This window comes from Acomys minous (assembly GCF_964271855.1).
Source record: "Acomys minous genome assembly, chromosome: 13".
Classification (NCBI taxonomy): Eukaryota; Metazoa; Chordata; class Mammalia; order Rodentia; family Muridae; genus Acomys; species Acomys minous.
Window position 1 is genome coordinate 95319854 of NC_140495.1, and position 22985 is coordinate 95342838.

At 43.5% G+C, this 22985-nt stretch overlaps 1 protein-coding gene across 1 annotated transcript in view; it reads right to left on the reverse strand.

The window, feature by feature from the left end:
* The window catches only part of ARID5B (AT-rich interaction domain 5B), a 178039-nt gene that overhangs the window by 73876 nt on the left and 81178 nt on the right, over positions 1 to 22985 (reverse strand). The window contains exon 4 of the mRNA XM_084753336.1: positions 18599 to 18829. Within this exon, the coding sequence (XP_084609462.1) occupies positions 18599 to 18829 (231 nt within the window). The remainder of the gene's footprint in view (positions 1 to 18598; positions 18830 to 22985) is intronic.

Here is a 22985-nt window from a genome sequence, read left to right on the forward strand (position 1 = left end):
AATAAGTTCCAGTGCCAGTGAGCTTATAAATTGTCAACCCCTAGAAGAGCACAAATGAAAATTACACTTTTGTTTTATTTTGTTTTTTGTTTTTTTTTGAAAGGCAGCCTCAAGTACTGACATGTGATACATAATAATAGTCTTAAACCAGTTCTGACATAATATCTCTGGCAGCCTAATAGCCACAAATGATTGCTTTAGTTAAGGACTAGCCAGGAGGGAAATAGATCATGTAAAAGTAGTTTGAGCCATAAATACCTCAACAGTATTTTATGTCACTCTGTAAAAAGTTAAAGGAGTTTTATAATAATTAACAACAACAACTACAACACACACACACACACACACACACACACACACACATACACGCCATTTTCTTTACTTCTGTATGGAGACTGTGAAAGCTGATTCCACAGTTCCAAGGCTGCCAGTGTGGTAAATTATGCAGGCACCCGAGCAGCATTATGGAGAAATAATAGCAACTTAAACGAAGGCTGACGTAATTCATGATAAACAGTCATTGGAAAATATTACAGTGTTGTCTTGTTTTTTTTGTTTTTTTTTAAAGTGGGTTTAATCAGAAGAGTGTGACCATAGCTCAACATAAACCACTTCCCCTTTCCATTGTGTTAGTAGCTGGAATTCTGGCATTCACCCTAGCTAGCTGCAAGGTTTTTTTTTATTCACAATAATTGCTGAATCCAGAGCCTCAACACCTCTGGGGACCCTAACGATGTCAACTTGGAACTCTGATTGATGGAGGAGCTTCCGAGACAAAGGCCCCAAATTTCCCAGCTGTGTGGTTGGTCCAAAAGTGGGGCTGAAACTGGAAGGTGGTATAAGCCAGGGTGCTTTAAAGAATCTGCATCAGCAAGGGTGGCTGAGGACTGCCCACACTGAGGAATGACTGTATTGTCCCTTTGGACAGAACTTGAGATGTAGTATCAACCTGGCACCTGTCCTGATAAGAGCAAGTCTTGGGCCCAGATTGTTCCAGGTGAACGGTAAGCAGAGCAACACAGGAAGACGTCGACACAAGGGCACCCCAACCTGACAGTCTCCTTAATACTGAATGTCACTAGGTCGAAGCTGGATGGCACAATCATACCATGGAGTTAGTTGTCACAGAGATGGGTAGGTGTGAAGGTGGATCAAAAGTTGTCATTTGCTCTATGGAACCCCTAATTAGGGGCAGGTCTAGCGGAGGAAAAAAGAAAAAAAAAAGAAAAAAAAAGAAAGAAAAAGAAAAAGCCCAGGAGACAGGCTTTCTCAGATATGGAGTCAAGGATACTACTTAGCTCTTTATAGTGCTTGCTCCCTCTCTGGGAGTGTGAAAGGACAACACAATTCTGTCAGTGAGGCCTTCTGGTGTCAAGTTCATTGAAGTGTCTTTAAGTCAAATATTGATTACCTGTGCTGAGGAAAGAATGGGAGGCTAAGAGAGGAAGCAGAAACTCTTCTGGCTTCTCTCTTCCGGCTTCTGTCTCAGTCATGAGCTAGCCTTTGCAAGGAAGGGCTAGTAGGAGCTACAGAAATGATTTCTTTCTTTTCTTTTCTTTTCTTTCGTTCTTTCTTTCTTTCTTTCTTTCTCTACTTTTCTCTGCCAGCCTTCGGGTGGAGGTGTTAATGAGCTAGGATTAAACTCAAAGGCAGGAGAATAGGCCTTCAAGAAGTTGGGGGCTTGGGCGATCTACACAGAAGGGCCTCTGTCCCCAGGCACTAAGTGCCATCTTTGAAAGATCACTTACAATCCCCAATATACAGCAGAACATACTATTTTCGACATGGAATCTTTACTCCCTCCACCGTCCAGCCCCTCGGCTGAGTCTATTTAAATCGTGCCAGAGGTCAACTATCCGGCCACTCCTTTAAAACTATTTCAAAATAAGATGGATGGCTTTCTCTGACATTTACACTAATAAAAATGTATTTTATCTCCTCTTACCACACAAGCCTTACTTTCTTTAAATAGCTTGAGCATTATCAGTGCATTTTGCTCCGTGTACAAATATTTTGTGTATGACAATGAGCAGCAGAATGCAAAGCTTGCAAATACTTATTTTTAGATGTATGGGAAAAAAGCAGTTAGCGCTAAAAATACAGAGTGAGGCAGTAACTTATCGGCGGTGCCATTGGACATGCAAATGCTCCTGACATTGGACCTTTTCTTCAGATGCTGTGGAGCAGAGCAAGAAACATCACTCTGAGAAGGCACACGTGTGTGTGTGAACACACACACATACACACACACACACACTCACTCAAAAGAAAATATTATTTCACAACTGAAAACATCCAATCACTAAAAACAACATCTGGGTGTCATTAATAACTTATTCTACAGCTGAGCTGGCCAAATAATCTGACGCCTGACTCAGAACTCCCTGGTTTCTATTTTTGAAAGGAGGTGGGGTGGGTGGGAAGGGGGGGGGGAAGAGCTTAACAGCAGGCCTTATTTTTGCAAATGGACATGCCCTGGGCAGTTTCTGAATTTCTAGAAATGTGTGCCCCCCATAATAACAGTGCATGTACACGGGCAAGGCACTGGCTGTTTCTGTGGTAATTGCCCCTACCCTTGACCCGAAGTCCTGTTTTTTTGTTTTGAGGAAGTTTTTACTGTAATATTGAGTTCGCTCTTTCCCCTCAGAGCCTGGTATAGCATTAGCATACTTTGTAGACGGGTGAGAATCTGACAAAAGTAACATCTGAGAGGAGAAGCTCTCCATTTCAAACTTGAACAAAGCCTTTTGTATATAGCCTGTTAACACATTTAAAGAACAGGCGTACTGTTCAAACAGTCCAGCCCTGAGATAAAAGAACCAACAATGTGACTGCCATACAATCCACAGCACTAAAACACCCTAAATATTTATACTAACACGAGTTGAAAATAGTATCAAGGGAAATGCCAAAATATTTCTTCTACATGTTATTAGTAACAGTCGCTGGGGAGACAGATGCCAAAATCTAGAGTGGTCCCAATTCACTGGGTCCTGTCACACGGCCTGTCCTAGGCTTGGGGAAATGTCAATTGACTTATGAACTGAGGGAAATTGTCTTGGCGATAATCTATATTTACGGGTTCTTTTTCCTTTAAACGCCTCTAACGCGTTACTCTGCAAGATACCAAATTTCAATGCACATTTCCACCGCCCCCCCTCTGTCTCTAGACTCAGTGATATAATGCAGTGGCTTTCGTCCTTACATTTCGTCCTTACATTGTATTAGCCAGATGGTGCATGTAACAATTATGCCTCTACAGGAAGAGGCGTTAAGATTGATGAACTATTATACTTCACTGGTCTATATGAGGGGGGCTGATACATTCTCTGCCACCCCCCCGCCCGGAATAGAACAGAGTGAATATTTTCAGTGGTATGGGCCACACTAAGTCAGCCATCTTCGCACAAAAGACACAACAAGCACCTAAGTGTGGTCATGTCTCAACGTGAGGCTGTAGCAGACAGGACCGGACCCTGAGTGAGAGTTGGTCCTCCCTACACAGACCCACAGCACACAGCACACAGGGATGGAAATCTCAAGCGAAGGAAAGATGACGCCCTCGTCATCTTCGCAGTGTTCTGTTCTAACATCTCACCTCCAGCAGGTGCTCAACCTACCTATGTTGGATGAGGGGAGGTGAAAGGTCACGTTTGAAGTCACAAGCAAAGGGATGCAGGTACATTGGAAGAAATGCCTCTGGCTTCCCTATGGGGGAGCATGGCTCGGCTATTGCACAGAACTCCCAGACACGTTGGGCATAAGTCAGATTCTTGAACTCACGATTTATTGAATTGGAATAATCTGCAGAATACTAAAAAGAATAGCATAGCAGGAGTCCCAGAACCCAGTTAATTAGCATGTCAGATGACTTCCTTCAACAGCACTGTCTATTTGGGTCCCTCCCTCTAAGGCTGCTGGGAGAGCCCATGGAGGTAATGACCACAGTGTGTGCTCAATAAGGGTTAGATAAGGCTGGCTTCGCTGTGCTTTCAGCTAGTTAGGCACACACCATTCCTTAGGCAGATACCATACAAGCTATGTTAGGCATGTAACTCTGTTCCTGTCATGTGCTAAACTCTCAATAAAAGGCATGAGCTACTGTCATTAGCATGCTAGTTTAATTGATCAGAATTCTCAAGAAATGAGCCGTCCAACTTAATGGTGTTGAAATTTGACAGAGAATTATTAGAAATGTCTGTTGTTGCTTCACCAGTAGTAAGTGCATGAGGACAGGGGATCACCTGGAAGGCCACTTACCTGAGCATTTATCACCTCAGGTCTTACACACGCCTTCAGCTCTGAAAAGGATGGTCTACATTTGCTCGCTGTGTTAATTTTTGCTAATCACATCGCTCAGAGCTGTTATTTGTAATAATTGTGTTTGCATGCACACATTTTTTTATATGATGAGTCAAAGCTTCTATCAGATTCTCACAGGGACCTGAAGTCCTCAAAGACCATTAAAAAACGTGCCCAACATTTCATTTCTTGATATGAGAGCTCTGGAGACCCAGAACAGTGAGTGGAGTTTACCAAGCTCTTTGCTTGTGTGCTCACAGTAAAAACCAAGAGAAGTGTCCTTTCTGGTTTACTGTGGTTTCTTTCTTAACTTGTCAGCAGTTACAAAGTTTATAGCTATTTATGATCATGGCTCTGCATGTGTACCCAGGAAAAACCTTTTAATGGAACCTGTAATTGCTGAACGAACAGACTCTTCCAGATTCTTCTCCCACATTCTACCCAATGCTTGCACTCACCCAAACTGCACCTCCTCTACACCCCCCCCCCCCACCTAGGGGCCAGTTAGGAAGGAGGTGATGACTGTCACCTCCCTTCTCTGTTCCCCTTGCAGAGGACTTCAGCTATGGGCCTTTCTACAGCACTGTCTCAGGCTTAAGTGGGCCGAGGATGTGATGAAAATATTGGCCACAGGGGGGAATGTAAGTTTGTACAGTTGTTACGAGAAACATTGTGGGAGGTTCCTCAAAAAGCTAAAAATAGACCTGTTATATGGTCCATCAACTCCATTACTGGGTATATCCAGGGAAAATGAAATCATTATGTTCAAGAGAAACCCACACTCCCAGTGAACAATCGCTGTTCCATTATATGCAAGACATAAGCAATACCTGTCCGTGTCAATTGACCGGTGAATGGAAAATGAGGAATGGTATGTGTACACATGGGAATATTGCCTGGCATCACAAAGTGAGAAAAATCCTCTCATTTACAACAACATGAACAAACTTGGAGGATATTAAGTTAAGTGCAGTAAGCCAGGAACAGAAAAATAGATATAGAGTCTTGTGCCTTATCGGTAGAACCTAGCAAAACTACACTAAGAGACGCCATATGCAATGAAGGTTACCAAGGATGGGTGTCAGGAAGCTGGGGGGTCCGGGTCAACACATGTAGAATTGCAATCAGATGGGAGGCACACATTCTAAAGATCTACTGTAGACACACTGACTACACAGACTGTTCATTTATTTTTGAAACTTGGTGAGAGCAGATATTTATGTCCTCATCATGAAAAAATTAAGTGTACAAGGAAGTGCATATCTTAATTTGCCTTGGCCCTCCCGTAGTGCAGAGTTTCAAAGCGGCACTTTGCTCACAACAAATACATTACAAGTGTATTGCATTTGACAAGTGAAACATTTCAGTACCAAGACATTACTCCTCCAAACTCTGAGAGATCTGAGGCTGACTCTCAGGAACCATACCTCGTGTGTGTGTGTGTGTGTGTGTGTGTGTGTGTGTGTGTGTGTGTATATGTGTGTGTATGTGTGTGTGTCTGTGTGTGTCTGTGTGTATATGTGTGTGTGTGTATGTGTGTGTGTGTGTGTATGTGTGTATATGTGTGTGTGTATGTGTGTGTGTGTTGGTGTGTGTGTGTGTCTCTCTGTGTGTTAATAGTTCTCACCCTGTGGGTCTCGACCCATTTTGGAATTGAGCAACTTTTCACAAGAGTTGCCTGAGACCTTAAAAAAAAAAAACCACAGATGTTTACATTATGATTCCTAACAGTAGCAAAATTACAGTTATAAAGCAGCAACAGAAATAATTTTATGGTTGGGGTGGGGGTTGGGGGAGGGGGTCACTACAACATGAAGCACTAAAAGATCACAGCCCTAGGAGGTTGAGAACCGCTGCTCAAAGGCTGTGCTCCCTTTGCTCGCACTTACTTTCTTGCCCAAGGTTATAGTCATACAAACCCCAAATCCATAGCCGAGTAGCTGATATTTATGGCTTTGCTTATGGGAAAATAATCCTGGCAATAGAAATCCTCGGGGTTTCTACTAAGGAAGTCGTCTCAATGTTGACATTTTTATGCTTAAAGATGATCCCAGCAGTGTTAAGTGCACATAGCACATCGTAATACTACCAAAGCCACAGAGGAAGGGATCCAAACTTCAAATAGAAAGATCATGTAAACTTCAATAACCTCATTTTATGCAATATTGAACAACCATTAAAACGGTATCCACAGAATGCTTAACATGGGGAACGCTTATTTTATAACAAGGGAAATTTAAGGATGGCAAAATTGCATGCAGGATGTTCTCAAGTTACTGAAAATACTTCTTCTTCTTCTTCTTTTTTTTAAAGAGCACTAGATAGAAATGATAGCATCTGTGAGACTGTTGATGACTTTTACAGAGTGGGATTGAGATACTGGCGAGGTTGTAGAAGATTTTATAAAGGCAAGGCTCTAGGAGCTTTGATGACCCGGAATCCAACCTGACTACTACTTAACTTTTCTTAACTGGTGTTTCTCCCTCTTTGGAGTGCTTAATGGGAGTTTCTTTGGAGTGAATCCCTCAGGCTTGGGTCATCAGATGCTGGAAAGGGCTTAGCATAGGGCCTGGCATATGGTGCATGCTCACTAAAGGCTGGTAATTATTATTGTAATTATGCTAGTACTGTTCATAATAGAAATACTTTTCCATAATGAGAAAAATATTCTGAAAAGTATATGAGCTGTTTTATTCACTTTTTGTTTTCCTCATTAAATTATTAGGGTATGGAGAAGAGAGAAGAGGGTTATCTGGTTAGTGGGAAATTCTAGTTGGCTCCATAAGATATGGCTGCCGGGTTGACCATGGCATGACCTCAAGCCCTGAACTGAGAGTGGGGGTTGTGTTAAGAGTACAGGCTGAAGTTAATTAGCGATGGTGGTTCACATATGAATTCCCATCACTGATGCTGAGATCAGAGATTTACGAGTTCAAGGCTGGTGTGGGTTTCCTAGTAACACCCTATCAAAAGAGACAAGAGCATACTTCTGGAGTTGGTAAATTACAGGGTCTCTAAACATCCTTGCCAATGGACAATCCTCAGTGAAAGGCAGAGACCAACTTATGAAGGACATTTCTGGGCTTTGAAAAGATAAATAAATATTGAGGGGCAAAACCCAACCCTGTTCCCTTTGAGCTAGTACTTTCCCTTGAGAATTCAGAATACCACATTGAAAGAGGGGGGTCAATAAATACTTGACTTATCTAAGAAAGAGATAAGGATGATGGAGGCCCAAAACCTTCTGGAATCCAGTAGTGGTTTCTCTGTCATTTCAACAAACAAGCTGTTACAGACATGAATAGCCTTCCTTTTAACCCTGTGAGGGACCTTAGAATCCAATAACAAAATATTCATGTAGGCAGATAATTTTAATAATGAACCTAATGTTTAATGAGGGGAAGGGGGGGTTCTAAGACAACTGTTCTTGGAGTGGGTAAAGACAAATTGATGTCAACCTCAATTTGATTCCAGAACCTACCTGGTATGAGGAAAAAAGGCTGCTTGCAAATTGTCTTCTGACCTCCACACTTAGGCCAGGCCATGTGTATGCCTTCCCACAAAGAGATACGTAGTGTTTTATTTTACAATACAAAGAGGGGAAGGGGGCTCAAAAGCACTATGTTTGATGCTCAATACTCAAGTAAGCAGCCAGGGATAATGGCATATGCTTATAATCCTGAAGCTGGGGAGGTGGAAACATGTAGACTTGGGGTTCACTAGTCAACCATCCTAGCCTAGTCTGAGAGACTTATGTCCCAGAAAGAGACCCTGTCCCAAAAAATAAGGTGTATGGATCCCAAGGAACAGCAACTAGGGGTTACTCTCATTTTACATACATGTGCACACACCTGTGGACAGGCACAGACACAGAGACGCATCTGCACACATGAACACACAAGTGCAAACAAACAAAGTGTTGGTCAAGTATTGAGTGACAAGGAAGGGACAGAGTACAATGGTAGACATTGTCACTCTGGACTCATTTTCCACCCCGGATCCCGCCCTTTGAGGAGCCATTACACCAAGAGAGCCTTCAGTTAACCCGCACCCTCCCTTCTCCCCTTTCTTAGAGGTCTGAGGAAAGCCCCACTTTAATAAGAAGTAAGTGAGGTTTTCTTGTAAGAGGCCTCTCTGAGGCCTTAACCACAGTGAGGGTCTCAAAGAAGGTCTCGAGGGAGCATGTTTTTCTCAGGGGAATATGGTGTCTTCTCGGGAGAAAAGTTTGTTTGCGGGAGCTGCTTTTACTTGGGAATAAGCAATAGGCAGTAGAGGACACAAACTCTTTTGAACTTCAAGTCTAGGGTACTTTCCAGTTCTTCCCCAGCGACAGCTTTGTAAATCCTTCAAGGTCCAATTAGCGATCCACTTCCCCAGAGCTTTCACCAACACCAGGGCCCTCTTCCGGGCATCTGCGAACCCTGTTACAAGCTCTCCCATTTACCTGGCAGAATCTTCCGCAAAGGCTGCTACCTGGTTGAAAGTTTTCACGCACCAAGCCTTGCTCATGGCATCTCCTGTTGACCCTCAAGGTAAGAGACTGTCAGCTTCTTTTGTTCTATAGTTGAAGTGTGTGGGCAGACCTGTGGTGTGTGTGTGTGTGTGTGTGTGTGTGTGTGTGTGTGTGTGTGTGTGTGTGTGTGTCTAGTGTGTGAAGTGTAGGCAGGCCTGAGTCTGTGTGCTGGTTTGGGAATGCTCAACAAAGCTACTTCAGTGTTGCGTCTGTGGCCCTGTGAAAATTGCTCAGGCTCTCTGAGACAACTCAGAGGTAGTACCTGAGTCTGCAAGAGGATCAAGAAGTGATATTTGCAGCAGGCCACTGCTCTGTCTCTTACATGACATGACCTAGTCTTTATGTGCTTTGAGGTCTGCTTGGAACAGAGTTAGTCCTCAGGGACCACGAGAATGCCCTGTTTGTTTCCTGCCCATCTCACCTGCTCTTATGTCCTCTATGACGACCACTGGACAGTAACAGAGACCATCAGAGAAGATGCTGTTAGGGAGGGGGTGTTTCTGTGCAGCTTCTAAAACTGTTGCAAAGCCCAGACGAAGGAGTTGAGGCCCGCGCCAGCCACCAATGAGAAGATCGCTGGAACAGGGGAGCCCAAGAGGCCCCCGTGCCAAGAGCTTGAAGACTCTGCCTCCTTTGAGAAAAACCCGTTACCAAATCATGGCAAGCTAAATTTAATTTTAAAAAGGGAAATGATTTATGTGCTATGGGAATAAAGAAATAATGGAAGCAGAAAGCTTGCATACATTTCATTTTTTTTTTTTTGAAATTAGGCCTATAATTTTTTCATTAAAGAAGGGTGCCAAGTTGGGAAAGCCAAGGCGCTCTAAGCAGAAAATTACAGAGAGGTGTATGGAGCAAGTTCTGTTAGCCTGGTAGCCTGGGTCGCAGAGGCCAGGAGAACACAGGGATCTTATTCCCCGCCCCATTCAATCTCTAAACTGTGAACCCGCTTCATCTCTTAAAGGGCTCTCACATAACTGCTTCTCAGGTGAGAAAGGAGTTATGAGGCCTCAGTGGAAGAGAAAGAACACTTGGTGGCGTGTGTGGCAGAGACCAGAGGATAACACGGGCTGAGGGAGGGACAGGGGATCACAGCGAGAGGAGGGTGGTAGCTGGAACCAGGGCTTCTGGATTTTAAGTCAATCTTTTCAGATTTAGAATCTTCCAGGTCATTCTTTCTCTAATTAGTCTCACTTATATCAATCTCCTTGCTTAAAGCCGTGGGCACTAGGGAATCTCTTGCCTAGGAAGATGGTGGTCAGATATCTGTTGCCAGTTGGCCCAATGTCGAGTGCACAACACATTCTTTCTAAGTAGGGTCTGGACTCTAGGCAGTCAGGTGAAAGGGGAAATATCACACCACAGGACTGGAGCCAAGCTATCTAGGTTCAAATCCTGGTCCGCCCACTTGCTGGCTGGGCACCATTGCTATGCTCTGATGTCTTTATTCCTAGCATAGGAGAAAGCAGTGGCATAGCGCTTGCCTATGCCAGTCACTCATTTAACCAGGATTCATCACATGCCTCTTACATGCAACTACTCTCCTGGTCCCTAAGAGCACAGCTGTGAACAACTCAGAGTATGTGCTCTTTACATGACCAAGGGCTTGCCGTATATAGTGTGTGTGTGTGTGTGTGTGTGTGTGTGTGTGTGTGTGTGTGTGTGTGTAGGGGCTTTGAAGACAGAGGATGAAGCTGTAAATAAACAATTACAGGAGTAATTTCAGATAACGACGAGCTGTGGGAAGATAATAACATGCTGGATGAAGGGATTGGGCTGGACTCCTGGAAGAGGGACGGCCAGATTCTGTCTCTCCGGGGAGGAAAGAGTAGGGCTGAGGCCCGAATGGTCATGAGGGGACCCATGATGCCTGGGGGAACACATTCCAAAACGACAGCCAAACTGGTATTTCTGGCTAGGACAGATGTTGAATGACTTTTAGTACCACCTCGTACCTCGTTTTCCCAAGTAGTTGCCACAGCTATAAAGCACTTTTGTGGGTGACTCTAGCGTGTGGCTGTGGTTGTGTTGGGTAATGCAAGAGGTGGAAGGCTCTGGTAAACAGTGAAGTGTTCGGGAGTAATTGCTCATCTTTACAGCAATCTAGGGAGGTCGGCCTCTGTAAGGCGTGATCCATAACGACCACGTATCTTGCCATTCGCCTGGTCAAGGCCTATAAAGTGAACAGCCTGGGATCACACGCTCTTGCTTGTTTACCACAACAAGAACTGTGCTTGGCAAAAACAAACAAACAAACAAACAAAAAAAAAACCCGAGGACAACAATAAAGTGTGTAATAGACACTGAATGAGTGGGTGGTAGGATTGTGCTGTGTGGCACCCACTGAAGCTGTGATTTAAGTGTCTCCAAATAGTTTCAGCAACAAGAGACTTAAACCAATCAATCAGTTTCCTCCAATAGGACAGAATGTCAGAGAGCACCTCAATGGATCAAAAAGTGTGTGTGTGTGTGTGTGTGTGTGTGTGTGTGTGTGTGTGTGTGTTAGATTTGTTTATTGGCAGTGGGGTAGGGAGGTGGTTCAGTGGTTCAGAGGATCTGAATTTAGTTCCCAGGTCAGAGAGAGACTAAAGTTGGCCCCCGAGAACACCTGCATGCACTCACACGTACCTGCCCATAGACACACACTATACATATGACTGAAAGTAAAATACGTCTTTAAAAAGGAAGATTTACATTTTTAATTTCATGTGTAATTTGCCTGCATGTATGTAGGTGCTCCACCTGTGTATCGTGGAGGCCAGAAAAGGGCATTGGGTCCCTTGGAACTGGAGTTACAGACATGCTACCTTGTGGGTGCTGGGAACTGAATTGGATCCTCTGCAAGGGCATCCAGTGCTCTTGACCATGGAGGCATCTCTCCAGCCCCCGAGAAGAATTTTAAACAGACCAAAGAAAGCTTTACATTGAACCTCATTCTTAATACCCTCACTTTTCACTTATATATTTGTCTATTATTTTTTTTCCCGGTGGCTAGTTCTCTTGTGGTATGTGTGTTTATGTGTGTGTGTGTGTGTGTGTGTGTGTGTGTGTGTGTGTGTGTGTGTGTAATTACAAGGTATCATGTATCCTAAGTGGTTTCAAACTTGCTACATAGCCAACGATGATCTTGAACTCCTAATCCCAAGGCCCCTAGTCTCCCAGTGCTGGGATTAGAGGCGCGCGCATCACCACTTCCAGACTATATGACACTAGAGATGACCCAGAGCTTAAAGTGTGCTACCAACTAAGCTGCACCCCAAGCAGGTATGGGCTTTATTTATTTATTTATTTATTTATTTATTTATTTATTTATTTAAAAAACCAAATGGTTATAGTGGGGAGGATATGGATCTTGATTTTGTAACAGAGAATCAGTTATTTCTTAGACGGAATTCTAGGTCAAGGGTTAGTCAACACAGACAGTCACTTCCTTCTGGGTTAAAGGTGAATTCATCACACACACGAGAGTCCCAACAGTGGTTAGTAACTCACTGAGTCCCCTCGGCTACAAAAGGCATCCAAGTTATTTTAGAATATCTTTTCAAGTTCACCCAAAAGAAACATGCTAATCCTTGGCATTCCTGAGGCCGTGACTGTAGATCAATTCCTAGTAGCAACATAATTTCTTTCCCTAATTCCCTAAGTAAGCTGGGATCCAGGCTTCTAGTGCCTCTCACCAAGGCAGTCCACTCCTCCTCACTGTGGAGGAGGCAGAACCCACGTGCTAATCATCCTGTGGGACACATCTGATACACCTCCAACCACTGACTTATACGGATTTAACTCACTCTTCTCTATCAGAGTTTCACTGCTCTCTGTCTTTGGTCTGAGAGTATAGGGCACAAGAACAGCTTGCTTCAATTCTACTTTGGGGATAAACAGACTCTAGGAAAGTTCCAGGAGAACACAGTGAGATTCCTGAAGATCATGATCTTCTGCACAAACAGCAACGTGCATGAAGGCCACGTCTTTTCCTACTCACTTGCAATTAAAGACAAATAACTGCTTTGTTGTCCTTTGGGAGATTGGTGGCCACCACAGACAGTGAAATCCCAAATGCGGACAGGGGCCAGGAGCAAAGATATCTGATCATCAGAAGCCACTGTGACCATGAAAGCCACTTTGCTAAGAAAAACAAAACAGTTTACTTGCAAATTTCCATTATACTTAACACAACTGCCTTCCCTTCATTTCCAGTAAAGCACATGACCTAAGCATGTGACCATTAGAGGGGAAGAGGCAGTGTCCAGGTCTCATTTATGCTTCAAAATGATTTTGCATGTTTTGAATTTCCTTTCGTAAAAAGTCAAGGTTTTGTCCTCTCCCCTGTTCTGGCTTTTCCCTTTGTCTTTACTTCTTTTGTCTATAACGTCATCATTTCAACTAACAGGAAATGGGAAAGGACAAAGGTCAGTTTGGACTCAGAAGGGCGTCTTTAAAACACACTGTGATGTGTGGACAACTTTATAAGTCTATTCAGGCTCTGCTAAGCCCCCAGGACCCCTAGGGTTGGGATCCCCTGCGGATTCAACCAACATGAACATGACGGTTTCCTACAACTGCACGCTGTCTAAGATCTAAGATGCCAATAGAAACAGGTTGGTCTCACATGTGTGAAGTGTTGACAAACCAAATTCAACTGAGGCACACACAGTGGAGCAGATGAACACAGCCATTCCCACAACCATCTCTCACCAAGATGTTTGTCTATTGTTTTTCAGTGAACAGTTCTTTTCCTGTGTGTGTGTGTGTGTGTGTGTGTGTGTGTGTGTGTGTGTGTGTGTGTGTGTGTGGTGTTTGTATGCGTGCAAGTAGCAAGGTCGATTTATTCTGAACCTGGCAAGATGGCTGCGCATGCCTGACTTTACAGATGGAACAAGTAAGGGGCCTCATGGCATGCGCCTTGCAGAATCAGATGGTTGAGCTCTGATTTACACTTAGTCTCTTTGCATTTGAGTTTAGCCCTCTTTTTGCTACAGTTTTGCAGCTCCTTTCCATCCCCCATCCCCAGTGGAATGTGTGTCTTAGCATAAACACAGCCAAGTTCTTCTCCCTGTAGGCCAGAGCTCATGGTGTCTACACAAGAACCAAATACGTCATGACAGCCCATCTCATCCCCTTGCTTTGCACGTGGTTCACCAAAGCCATGTTTCGTCCTGCCCTGTTCTCTGTCAAAAAACTTAAGAAAGAGTGACTTCTGTTTCTTACGTCTCTGCAGTTTAAAACTCAGACACTCGTGCATGTGAGCGCGCACACACACAATCTTTTAGTGATGTGCTTCATCTTTTATTAAATCTCGTATTTAAAAGCGAGTCACGTCTAATAACATTTAGTCCTACCCACCTTTAAATACTGTCTCCATATCATTTGCGTATGTGGTGCTACCTTTGCACTTCTCTGACGGGAGCTGGGACCTTAAAGTTATCCATTCCTTTGCCGTACGGTGTGTGCCTCTGTTTGAATTTAGTTTGTCAGCACTTCACACATGTGACATCAATTGGCATGATATTACTGTAAACACTTTGCATTACAAAGTGGTGGGCCTTTTATTGTTCTAACAGCAAAGAGTGGACAAAATGTTTACCTGCGTGGCTTTGCTCTACAGCACACACAATATAAATGACAGAATGCATCTTATAAAACAGAAGTCATTATATAGCCAGGTGAGAAAAAGAAGCAGAGCTCTTGGGGAGGTGCTGTGCCTGCCGAGAGCTAGATACAGGACAGGAGGAGCAGAAACCATGCTTTATGGCAAACCATTTTTATGAAGAAAACAAAATGCCATTCATGTCACGTTCCCATCATTGTTATTAAAATCCCGTTCCCTAATTGCATGTGCAACACAATGAATTTTCATAATGCTTCAATGGGGAGTCCGATGTGTTAGTGTAAAAAAAAAAAAACAGTCAATTATCTTGTGCTAAGAAAGCACACTGCTGGCAGAGTCCTGTGACTGACAAGATGGAAGAATATGGCCAGGATGTCGGGGCCGAAGCTTTTCAATCACCTACCATTAATATGATTCAATTTATGCTCCGGTCATAGGTTTAGACATTACCCAGCACTGTAAGCAAGGAGAAGACTTGCATAATACAGTGGAGAAAACAGATGGCATGTTATCAAAACCCTTCAAGCCTAAAATAACCTCCTCAAGTAAGGAGGATAGTTAATTAAAACCAGGATATATTTACTCGATTCTGAATATCTCAATGTAAATAAAAATCAAAATGACACCACTGTAACGCTGGATTAAATGATGAAATTTCATCTATTTTATTTTTCTTTAATAGTTTCTAATCAAACTTTTCATTAAGTGGCTTCATAAAACCCCACAGAGAATTTATTTATAGGGACCAGTTGTAGATTTAAAAGGCTTACTTTTATTGTTCAATTAAAGCTGTTATTCAGTGGACAGCATTAAAATAGCAGGGGAGGGGGCAAAGCTGCCTGGCAATGGGCAAGGCTGTTCTGAAAAGCAGAGACTCATTTCGGAGATGTATTTTGGTTACACAGGTAAACCAGGCTGGCGGGGCCCAGAGGAAATGTAGGCTCATCTCTGTCCCAAAGAGCTCACTTCTGTTTCGAAGCCACTGCCTGCTCACATCCATGTTTTCTCACAACCCACCCTAAGGTTGGCTATAGGCAGAACTACTTCAGGAAGATCAATTATAGACCCCAGCCAATAGAGACAGGTGGCGGGGGGCGGGGGGGGGGGGGTGAATTGTCAGCAGTTGACATTTTTTTCTAACAGGTTTCTAAAACCCAGACCCTCCATCTTTTAAAACTGGACCAACGAAGGAAGATGGGCAGGTGACTCAGCTCACAGATGGGCAGCACACGTGGGAGGCACAAAGCACAGTAGAGTATGTTTGTATGCCTTATAGTAGGGTGGTAGAGACAGGGGCAATCTCTGGGCAGCTAGCCTAGCCTACAGGGCAAAGTCTCTTACCAGTGAGAGACCCTGCCTCAAGCAGAAAGGTGGCAGGCATTTGAGAAGTGACATCCGAGGTATCTATCGGCTTCTACATGTGCACTCATACATGAGCACCCCCACTTAGAAACAGCTACCTCCACACATAGAAAGAACCCAGACCAAGCTCTAATATTGAAAGGCTTTCCTTGACATCTCATCCTGACTATCATCACAGGCATCCAATTTTACCCCTAACCACAGCCAAATTCCTACCCCAATTGCTTTTGTGTGACAACCATCGTTGGCTTTCTTGTGACCTACTTAAGCATCCAGGTGTTAGACAGGTGCTAATATTGCCTTGCCTATTTAGATTCTTAATTCTCAAAGTAAACAAGGACAGATTTTATTTCTCTTTTGTATACCCCTCCTGTTGCCCATGTCATAGAAGAAAGCGACATACCAGTTAATAAATTAAACATCAGCAGTTATACACAACCAGACACTGTTCTTAGGTGAAGAAATTTGGAGGGATTTTTTTTTAAATGGTGATTTAGAATTCCTTGTATCAAATATGTAGTGGTTAAATGCTCTAAATTCTTTGCCACCAGCTCCCCAATTCGCCCACCTGGTGATGTGGCTAATAAAATCTGATTTTTATAGCCTAGCCATACTGTTACCGAAATTATAGTTGACCAATGACTGAAGTCACCGAATGTGTGGCACAGAATATGTGCTGCAAGGGAGACTCTTCTGTGTGCCCCCTGGCACGCTGGGTTACATGAAAGAAGTGTCTCTGTCATCTGGCAGTCCTCAGTATGGGGAACATTTGCTTAATGCTACTTACTAATTAAATCTATGTTCTCCCACCAACTGTTCGTTGGTCGGAGAAATCCAATACACCACATTTTTAAACAAACACTTCAACCCATGCCATTTTTCACGTACTACCAGTTGGGGGGCGGGGGTTAAAAAGTTGTCCGAAATTTTTAGATGTGTGTCCCAGGAGGTGGGGACACGTATGGATGAAAGAGCTCAAACGGAGTCGAGAAAAGCCACGCGGCTTATGGTGAGCGTGAGCTACTTTCAAAAGGGCAAAGCACCTGAGGCCCAGACTTGCAACAATCTGATGCTCTCCCCATCGCCCAGCCCGCCTTCTAGAAGCTCTTTAAAGTGCCTTAATTCCAAAAGAAATTCCCTCCCTTCCAGAGGCTAGAGGGGGAAGGCAACATTAAAATGAGGTCTGCCAAATGAAAGGTCAGGGGCACATCCACAGGGAGATGCTTGTGTTTGCAAGAACACGTGAAATTCCTGTAGGGATGCTCCGACAGCCACTGTGATCATTGCTGGATAGGAACTTCTACTTCCAACTCTAGATAGAAGAGCTTTTGAAACTCGGTGACAAATATCCCCTAAATGAGCCAAAAAGGTTAAAACTTCTCCCCCCCCCCATTATATTATACTGTTAAACACTAACTTTGAATACTCCTAAGTGGGAAGAAACATTCTCTCAGCTTTATGCTGTGTTAGGAATTTAGAGACTTTTTCATCAGGTAGAGGGGTGCAGGGCTTGGGAGCAAGGAATGTGGGTAATTTTTTTCCCTCAAATATTGAAAAGGGCAGATCTGCAAATGTTCACCTGAAAGGATAGGGTATTTATTTATGTATTTATGTGCTGGATACACTGATGTGATTCAGCGAAATGGCTACTTGACTATTAAAAATATGACAGTGTGTACTTCTGTATAGAAGGAAAAGTGAACACACACACATGCACACACGCACACACACACATAGCCACTGCTGAGCTTAGACCTTGTTGTCTCACTTCCCTTTCCCCTTCTCAGATCCCACTTCTTCACCTATCCTCTGCTCTGGCCGCGTCTACTTACAAAGCCCTTTGTAGTAGCCTAAGAGCTCCCAAAGGCACAGACTGTCAAAGGCCACCATAGAGTCACAAAACCATGTAGAAGAGTCTTACAACTAACTGGGACAACCTGGATTTGAACATTCTGCAAATGAGCTATCCTCGAGGACAATATAAGACAGCAGAATCGAGGAAGGCACCAGCCTGAAGAAAATCTACCCATGTGCTTTCAAGGCTACGGGTCAAAAACTCCTCCCCTCGTTGGTCCTCATGATGCACTGAATGGGGCACCATCACACCATCTGTGAAGGTGATGCCGTGATAAGTGGGGTGGTCCCTGCCTCTGTATGCATAGGAACACCCAATCAATGGAAAGCCACTGGCATGATCCAATTTCTTCATCAAGCCACAAGGCATGATGTAGGATGATGGTATCCTGGTTTGCCTTCACCGACACTGCACACTGCAAGGTTTCCAAAGATGAGATATGGTGTCCCACAGCCCTTCTGCTGAGAAGATACAACTAGTCAGCTAGATCAGGATTTGGTATGTGTGAAAATTTGAGAGACACTGCACATCTACAATTCATGTGTGTATGTATGTATGCATGTATGGAATGATCCATCGATCAATTTATTTTTTATATCCACCTTACCTGAATAGTTATAATTTATAATACCTTATAAAATTAAAAAAAAAACAATATTTAAGTAACCAGAACTGTCTAAGAAAGAAGTGAAAGCTTCCAATCAAACAGTCCACCTTCAAGGTCAACCAAGTACCTTCAAATTATATATACAACAAAAAAACACAAAACAGTTGCCTTTCACCTGCAGTAAACAGTGGCGGCCCAGAAGATGAGGACACTTTATGTTGCAATATCGCAGGGGCTGGGTGGAGGTGGGTGGTGAAAGTAGGCCCTGTTCCTTAGCACTGCTCACTTGGTGAACAGAAAACAGCTACTCACGTGAACAAGTTTCAAGTAGAGTAAAAGGCAAACACTCACCGAATTCATCGCATATGCTCTCGTTTTCTATGAGAGTGGGATGGTCGAAGGTATCCCGACAGTACAGGATCTGGGGGTTTCTGCTGACCACTGCGATGCCCCCCAGGGCTAAAGCGAACTGGTCCGTGAGGATGGAAGATGGCTTATCCTGGATCCGTTTAAGCATGGACCGGTACCGGCAGTACTGAGGGTAGCTAAGAACAATCACGTTGGTTTCTTCTGCATCTTCCCCTAGACAGAGAAGAAAACATGTCTATTAGCCTCTTCCTTCTGACAAAGAGAACTGTCACAGCCATGACTTTGTGTCAATGGTCACTTCCAACTTGGGACTAGAGAATGTCCCTTATCTTTACCACAGCCTGGCAGCGCCAGAATCTTCCAGAATCCCCCTTCTCAATCCAGTTCCCGACTCTGGAAGCCTGAGGCCACTACCTCTGAGGAGAACCACATTGCAGTCCCATGAACAGATATATTAAATGGCGTCTGAGTCATTTGAGAATAGTCTAACTAAAAGAGTCCTTCCTGAGACTTATATATAAATATATATATATTTTAGTCATTGGTATCACTGCCATGATAGGGACACTTAGTTGAGTTTCTTTACAGTTATTACTTGGTTTTAAATTGATTACACAAGTGTGTGTGTGTGTGTGTGTGTGTGTGTGTGTGTGTGTGTGTGTATGTGTGTGTTAGGAAAACAGCCATGGGACCCCAGAGCAGTGTCCATAGACCTAAGAAGCTTTGCCACCTGCTCTGAGCTTCAGCAAATATTCTATGTTCTCTTAATGGGCCTGGAAGAAAGGGTTGTGCTCCCCACTCTTGGGGATCCAGGAGCCCCTAGACTTGTTTTGGCCAGTGAGATGTGACTGAAATGGTAGATGTTTTAAGAGCCAGTGTGCCACGGACCCCAGTGTCTCTTTGTCTTTGTTGGGGCCATCTGGGATGCTCAGACAACAGCTCTTCTGCCAGTCTTGGTCTTGGGGTTAAAAAATCATATGGATGCAAAAATAGGAGGAACGATGCCCACATTGTTTATAATGGGACAATTTGGGGGGGATGTTTGTAATTACAGCATGGTTTGCCCCAATTGATTGACACCACTATCTTCTCCACATCCCCTCATATCCTTACCTCCTATGTTTCAATGTTTCTCAAATCTACATGGAAACCTGGCTCCTTGAGCATCCTAGAGAGACAGTCCCATCAGGACCATCTCAGCTCAGAACATCTCAGAAAATGTACTGAGTCATCCTCTTAAATGACCTTGGTGCTTAGTGATAACCCACTATGTTCTGTGAATATTTGCAAAACATCCAGGAACAACTTGGACAAGCCCTCCCTTTGTTTTAAGCTTGAGGAATGGCGAGCACTTCCTTTGGCATCGTGATACCTGTAACCATGTCAAACTGAACTGGAGTTTCATGACCCGCACTGTCAGTGCGAAGGGCAGCAGTTCCCAGGTTTGCCATTTGTATGTCCAATGAGAAAGCTCGCAATATTTTTGAGCCCTTACTGTACCGCAGAGAACTGCGTGAAAACAGTTGTTAAGGATACCGGCACATTATCATGGCCATCTGGTAACCAGTGGGAGACGAATTGGGGTAGAATGTAATGATGGGACAAAACCAGGCTTAATGCAAGGTGTGCCTGTGACCTTTGCACACAGGAGGCTGACACCCAGATGTAGCTCTAATTACATTCACTTAGCTCTTCAGGCTGGAGGCTTCTCTACGAGCGGAGATGCTCAGCTGTTTCTAGCGTGATGTCTTTAAATGGCTTACTCTTCTTAGACTCCTGCTTGGTCTGTGGGCAGCCACTTTATCAGCTGGCACACTTAGAAGGCAGTGTGTTTACATGGAAAAGAAGTCTACCAATGTATAGTAGTCCTTAGATGCGGAAACGTGTGCCACGACACAGCAAGTTGAGACTTCTATGGTAGACTAAGACACTAAGTTCAAATTCTGCGTTTATAGATATGTCTGTTACAGGTAAGTCCAACCCTGAGAAGGTTGCCACGGAAGCGCTCACCAAACACTGTCAGAAGCGCACACACTGTCTATGTGCTACCCCAAAGAGTGACCTCCCCTGTCCCATTGGTACCAAATCCTATTTATAGCAATACACCCCGTGTTTGTTCAAGATACAAATTTGAGAGAATCAGACCTCATTCTGTTTTGCATGCTCAACACCACTCTCTGTATGTAGGAAACCTCATAGTCCCTGGGTCTGCGTATCTAGTGTGCCTTGGCTTTCTGTGAAGACGGGAAAAATCATACTAGTTTTTCTAAGAGTTTGAGAGATAAAACAGAAGACGCCATGCCTTCCAAGGGAAGGAAGTTGAAGGAAAAGTAGTTTCTGAGTTGATGGCTTGAGAGATGCCATTTGAGTCGCAGGTCCACCTCGCTGCCGTTCTACCCCTCATCCTCCTGGGTTTCTTTGAGTACTTTTTTTTTTATGATGATGCTCCCTCTGACCTCTTCCTAATTCTCCATTTGGGATAGACTCATGTCTCAGGTAAGCTTCTGTGTGGAAAGATGACCTCCTTCCACGTTCTCTCTGAATCTCATCCAAGCTCCCAACACCGACTCTGCCCTCCTCACAGTTTCCCACCTCTTCTCTTAGTTACTGGAAGCGCAATCTCTATTCTTACTTAACACGAAGGTGTCCTACAGATGTCCACTCTAGAGGGTTGTCCTGGGAATGCTATCCAAGGTCTCAGGGGATGCGTGAGGAGAGCTAGACTCTGGGTGCCACCCCAAATGACTGACCCGGACTCGCTAAGATTGGAGTACAGGAATTTATATTTTTAACAAGCACTCAGGCCAGTTCATGCACTCTAGATTTCCAAGCAAGTAACTCCTCATGTGATTGTTTTTTCCTAGACTTACAGTGGCTTACTTAGCTTGGGTTTTAAAATACATGTATTTAAAGCATAGTTGTATCATACATAATACGTAAAGGCTTGTATTTATATGCTACAAATGTATTTATAACTTATACATAATATATGCCATGTATTTAAAATATACATTATATATGTATACCATACCGTAATGCAATATAACACATTGCATAGGACATATGTTGCTACATTAACATCATATGTATATTTTTTATATAATATTACATGTATATATTTGCTATACTACATACAACATATTGTGTACCAACATACAAGTTTACATATACTAAAAATATATAGTCATCCTATAAATACACATATAACAGTCAGATACATGGTTTTATTCATATTTCTCTTTGCAAATCTACTAGTGCCTAGAATAAAATCCTGGATTAAATTTACCTGCCTGCCTCTGCTGCTTTTTCATGACTGCCGGTACTTATCATAGAAGCCACCACATTAAAATAAGCTAACAGGTAAAACCTTCACTCCAACCACAAAGAGCAGGCACAGTGGACATGTTTAGGCACAGAAACAACACTAACACTACTTCTGGTACCTAGAGTAAAATACTATAATTTAGGGACAGTGTTCATACAATGAATCTTTTCCTCATGAAGACCCTATAAACAACATTACAACTTGTGCATATTCCTCAATATAGAGGTGACAAAGCAGGAGTTATGACCCACGTGGTCAGGAGGGGCTCTCCGTGACACAGGGAGTGACAGGAAGGAGGGAGTTATTGCCCAACCTTTCAACGTTTTAACTCTTATTTGGTTAACTTTGCATTATGACAAAATGGCTCCTATTTATTACTCTTACCATTTAATTTATAGTATCAGGATTGAGATAATAAGCTTTGCTCAGGTAAAACCTAACACTTCTCTCTCACAGAGAACTGATGACTTCAACTACCTGCGAGCCAGAATTCTTCCACTCTGGCTAAGTTAGTGTGTGATTTGAGGGCCTGCAACGCTCACTGTAAACATTTAAACTATTGATGTGGTTTTCACATATCAACTTCCTACCCATGAGGTGGGAGGAAGCCGGAATCTTATATTTGCTGGCCTAATGCTCTCGCCCTATCCCCTCATTAAACTCTCTCTATACCAGGAGGCTGAAGGCACAGCTGGGGTCTGGTCTAATGTGGCAACCCTCGGCAATGCCAAAACAAAAATTTTGCTAACTTTGTTGCTTATGAACGGAACCAACCATTTGGATAAGAATGTTGGCATTGTTTGGAGAGAGGCAACTTTCCAACCTTGTAGTTAGGCATTGTCGGAGGAATTGCTTTGCGTATTTATAAAACCATAGAAAGGCCAGGAGACCCTCAGACCCTTCTAGAAGTTAACAGAGACTGCCAGGTAGGAGGTGATGAGGTGGAGTGGGTGGCAGAGACACGGAAAAGCATATAAAATGGTTTGGAAGTAAGACTTTGCAAGAGCCTTGCAGATCTTAAGTTCTATGACCCTTTAACTGCTT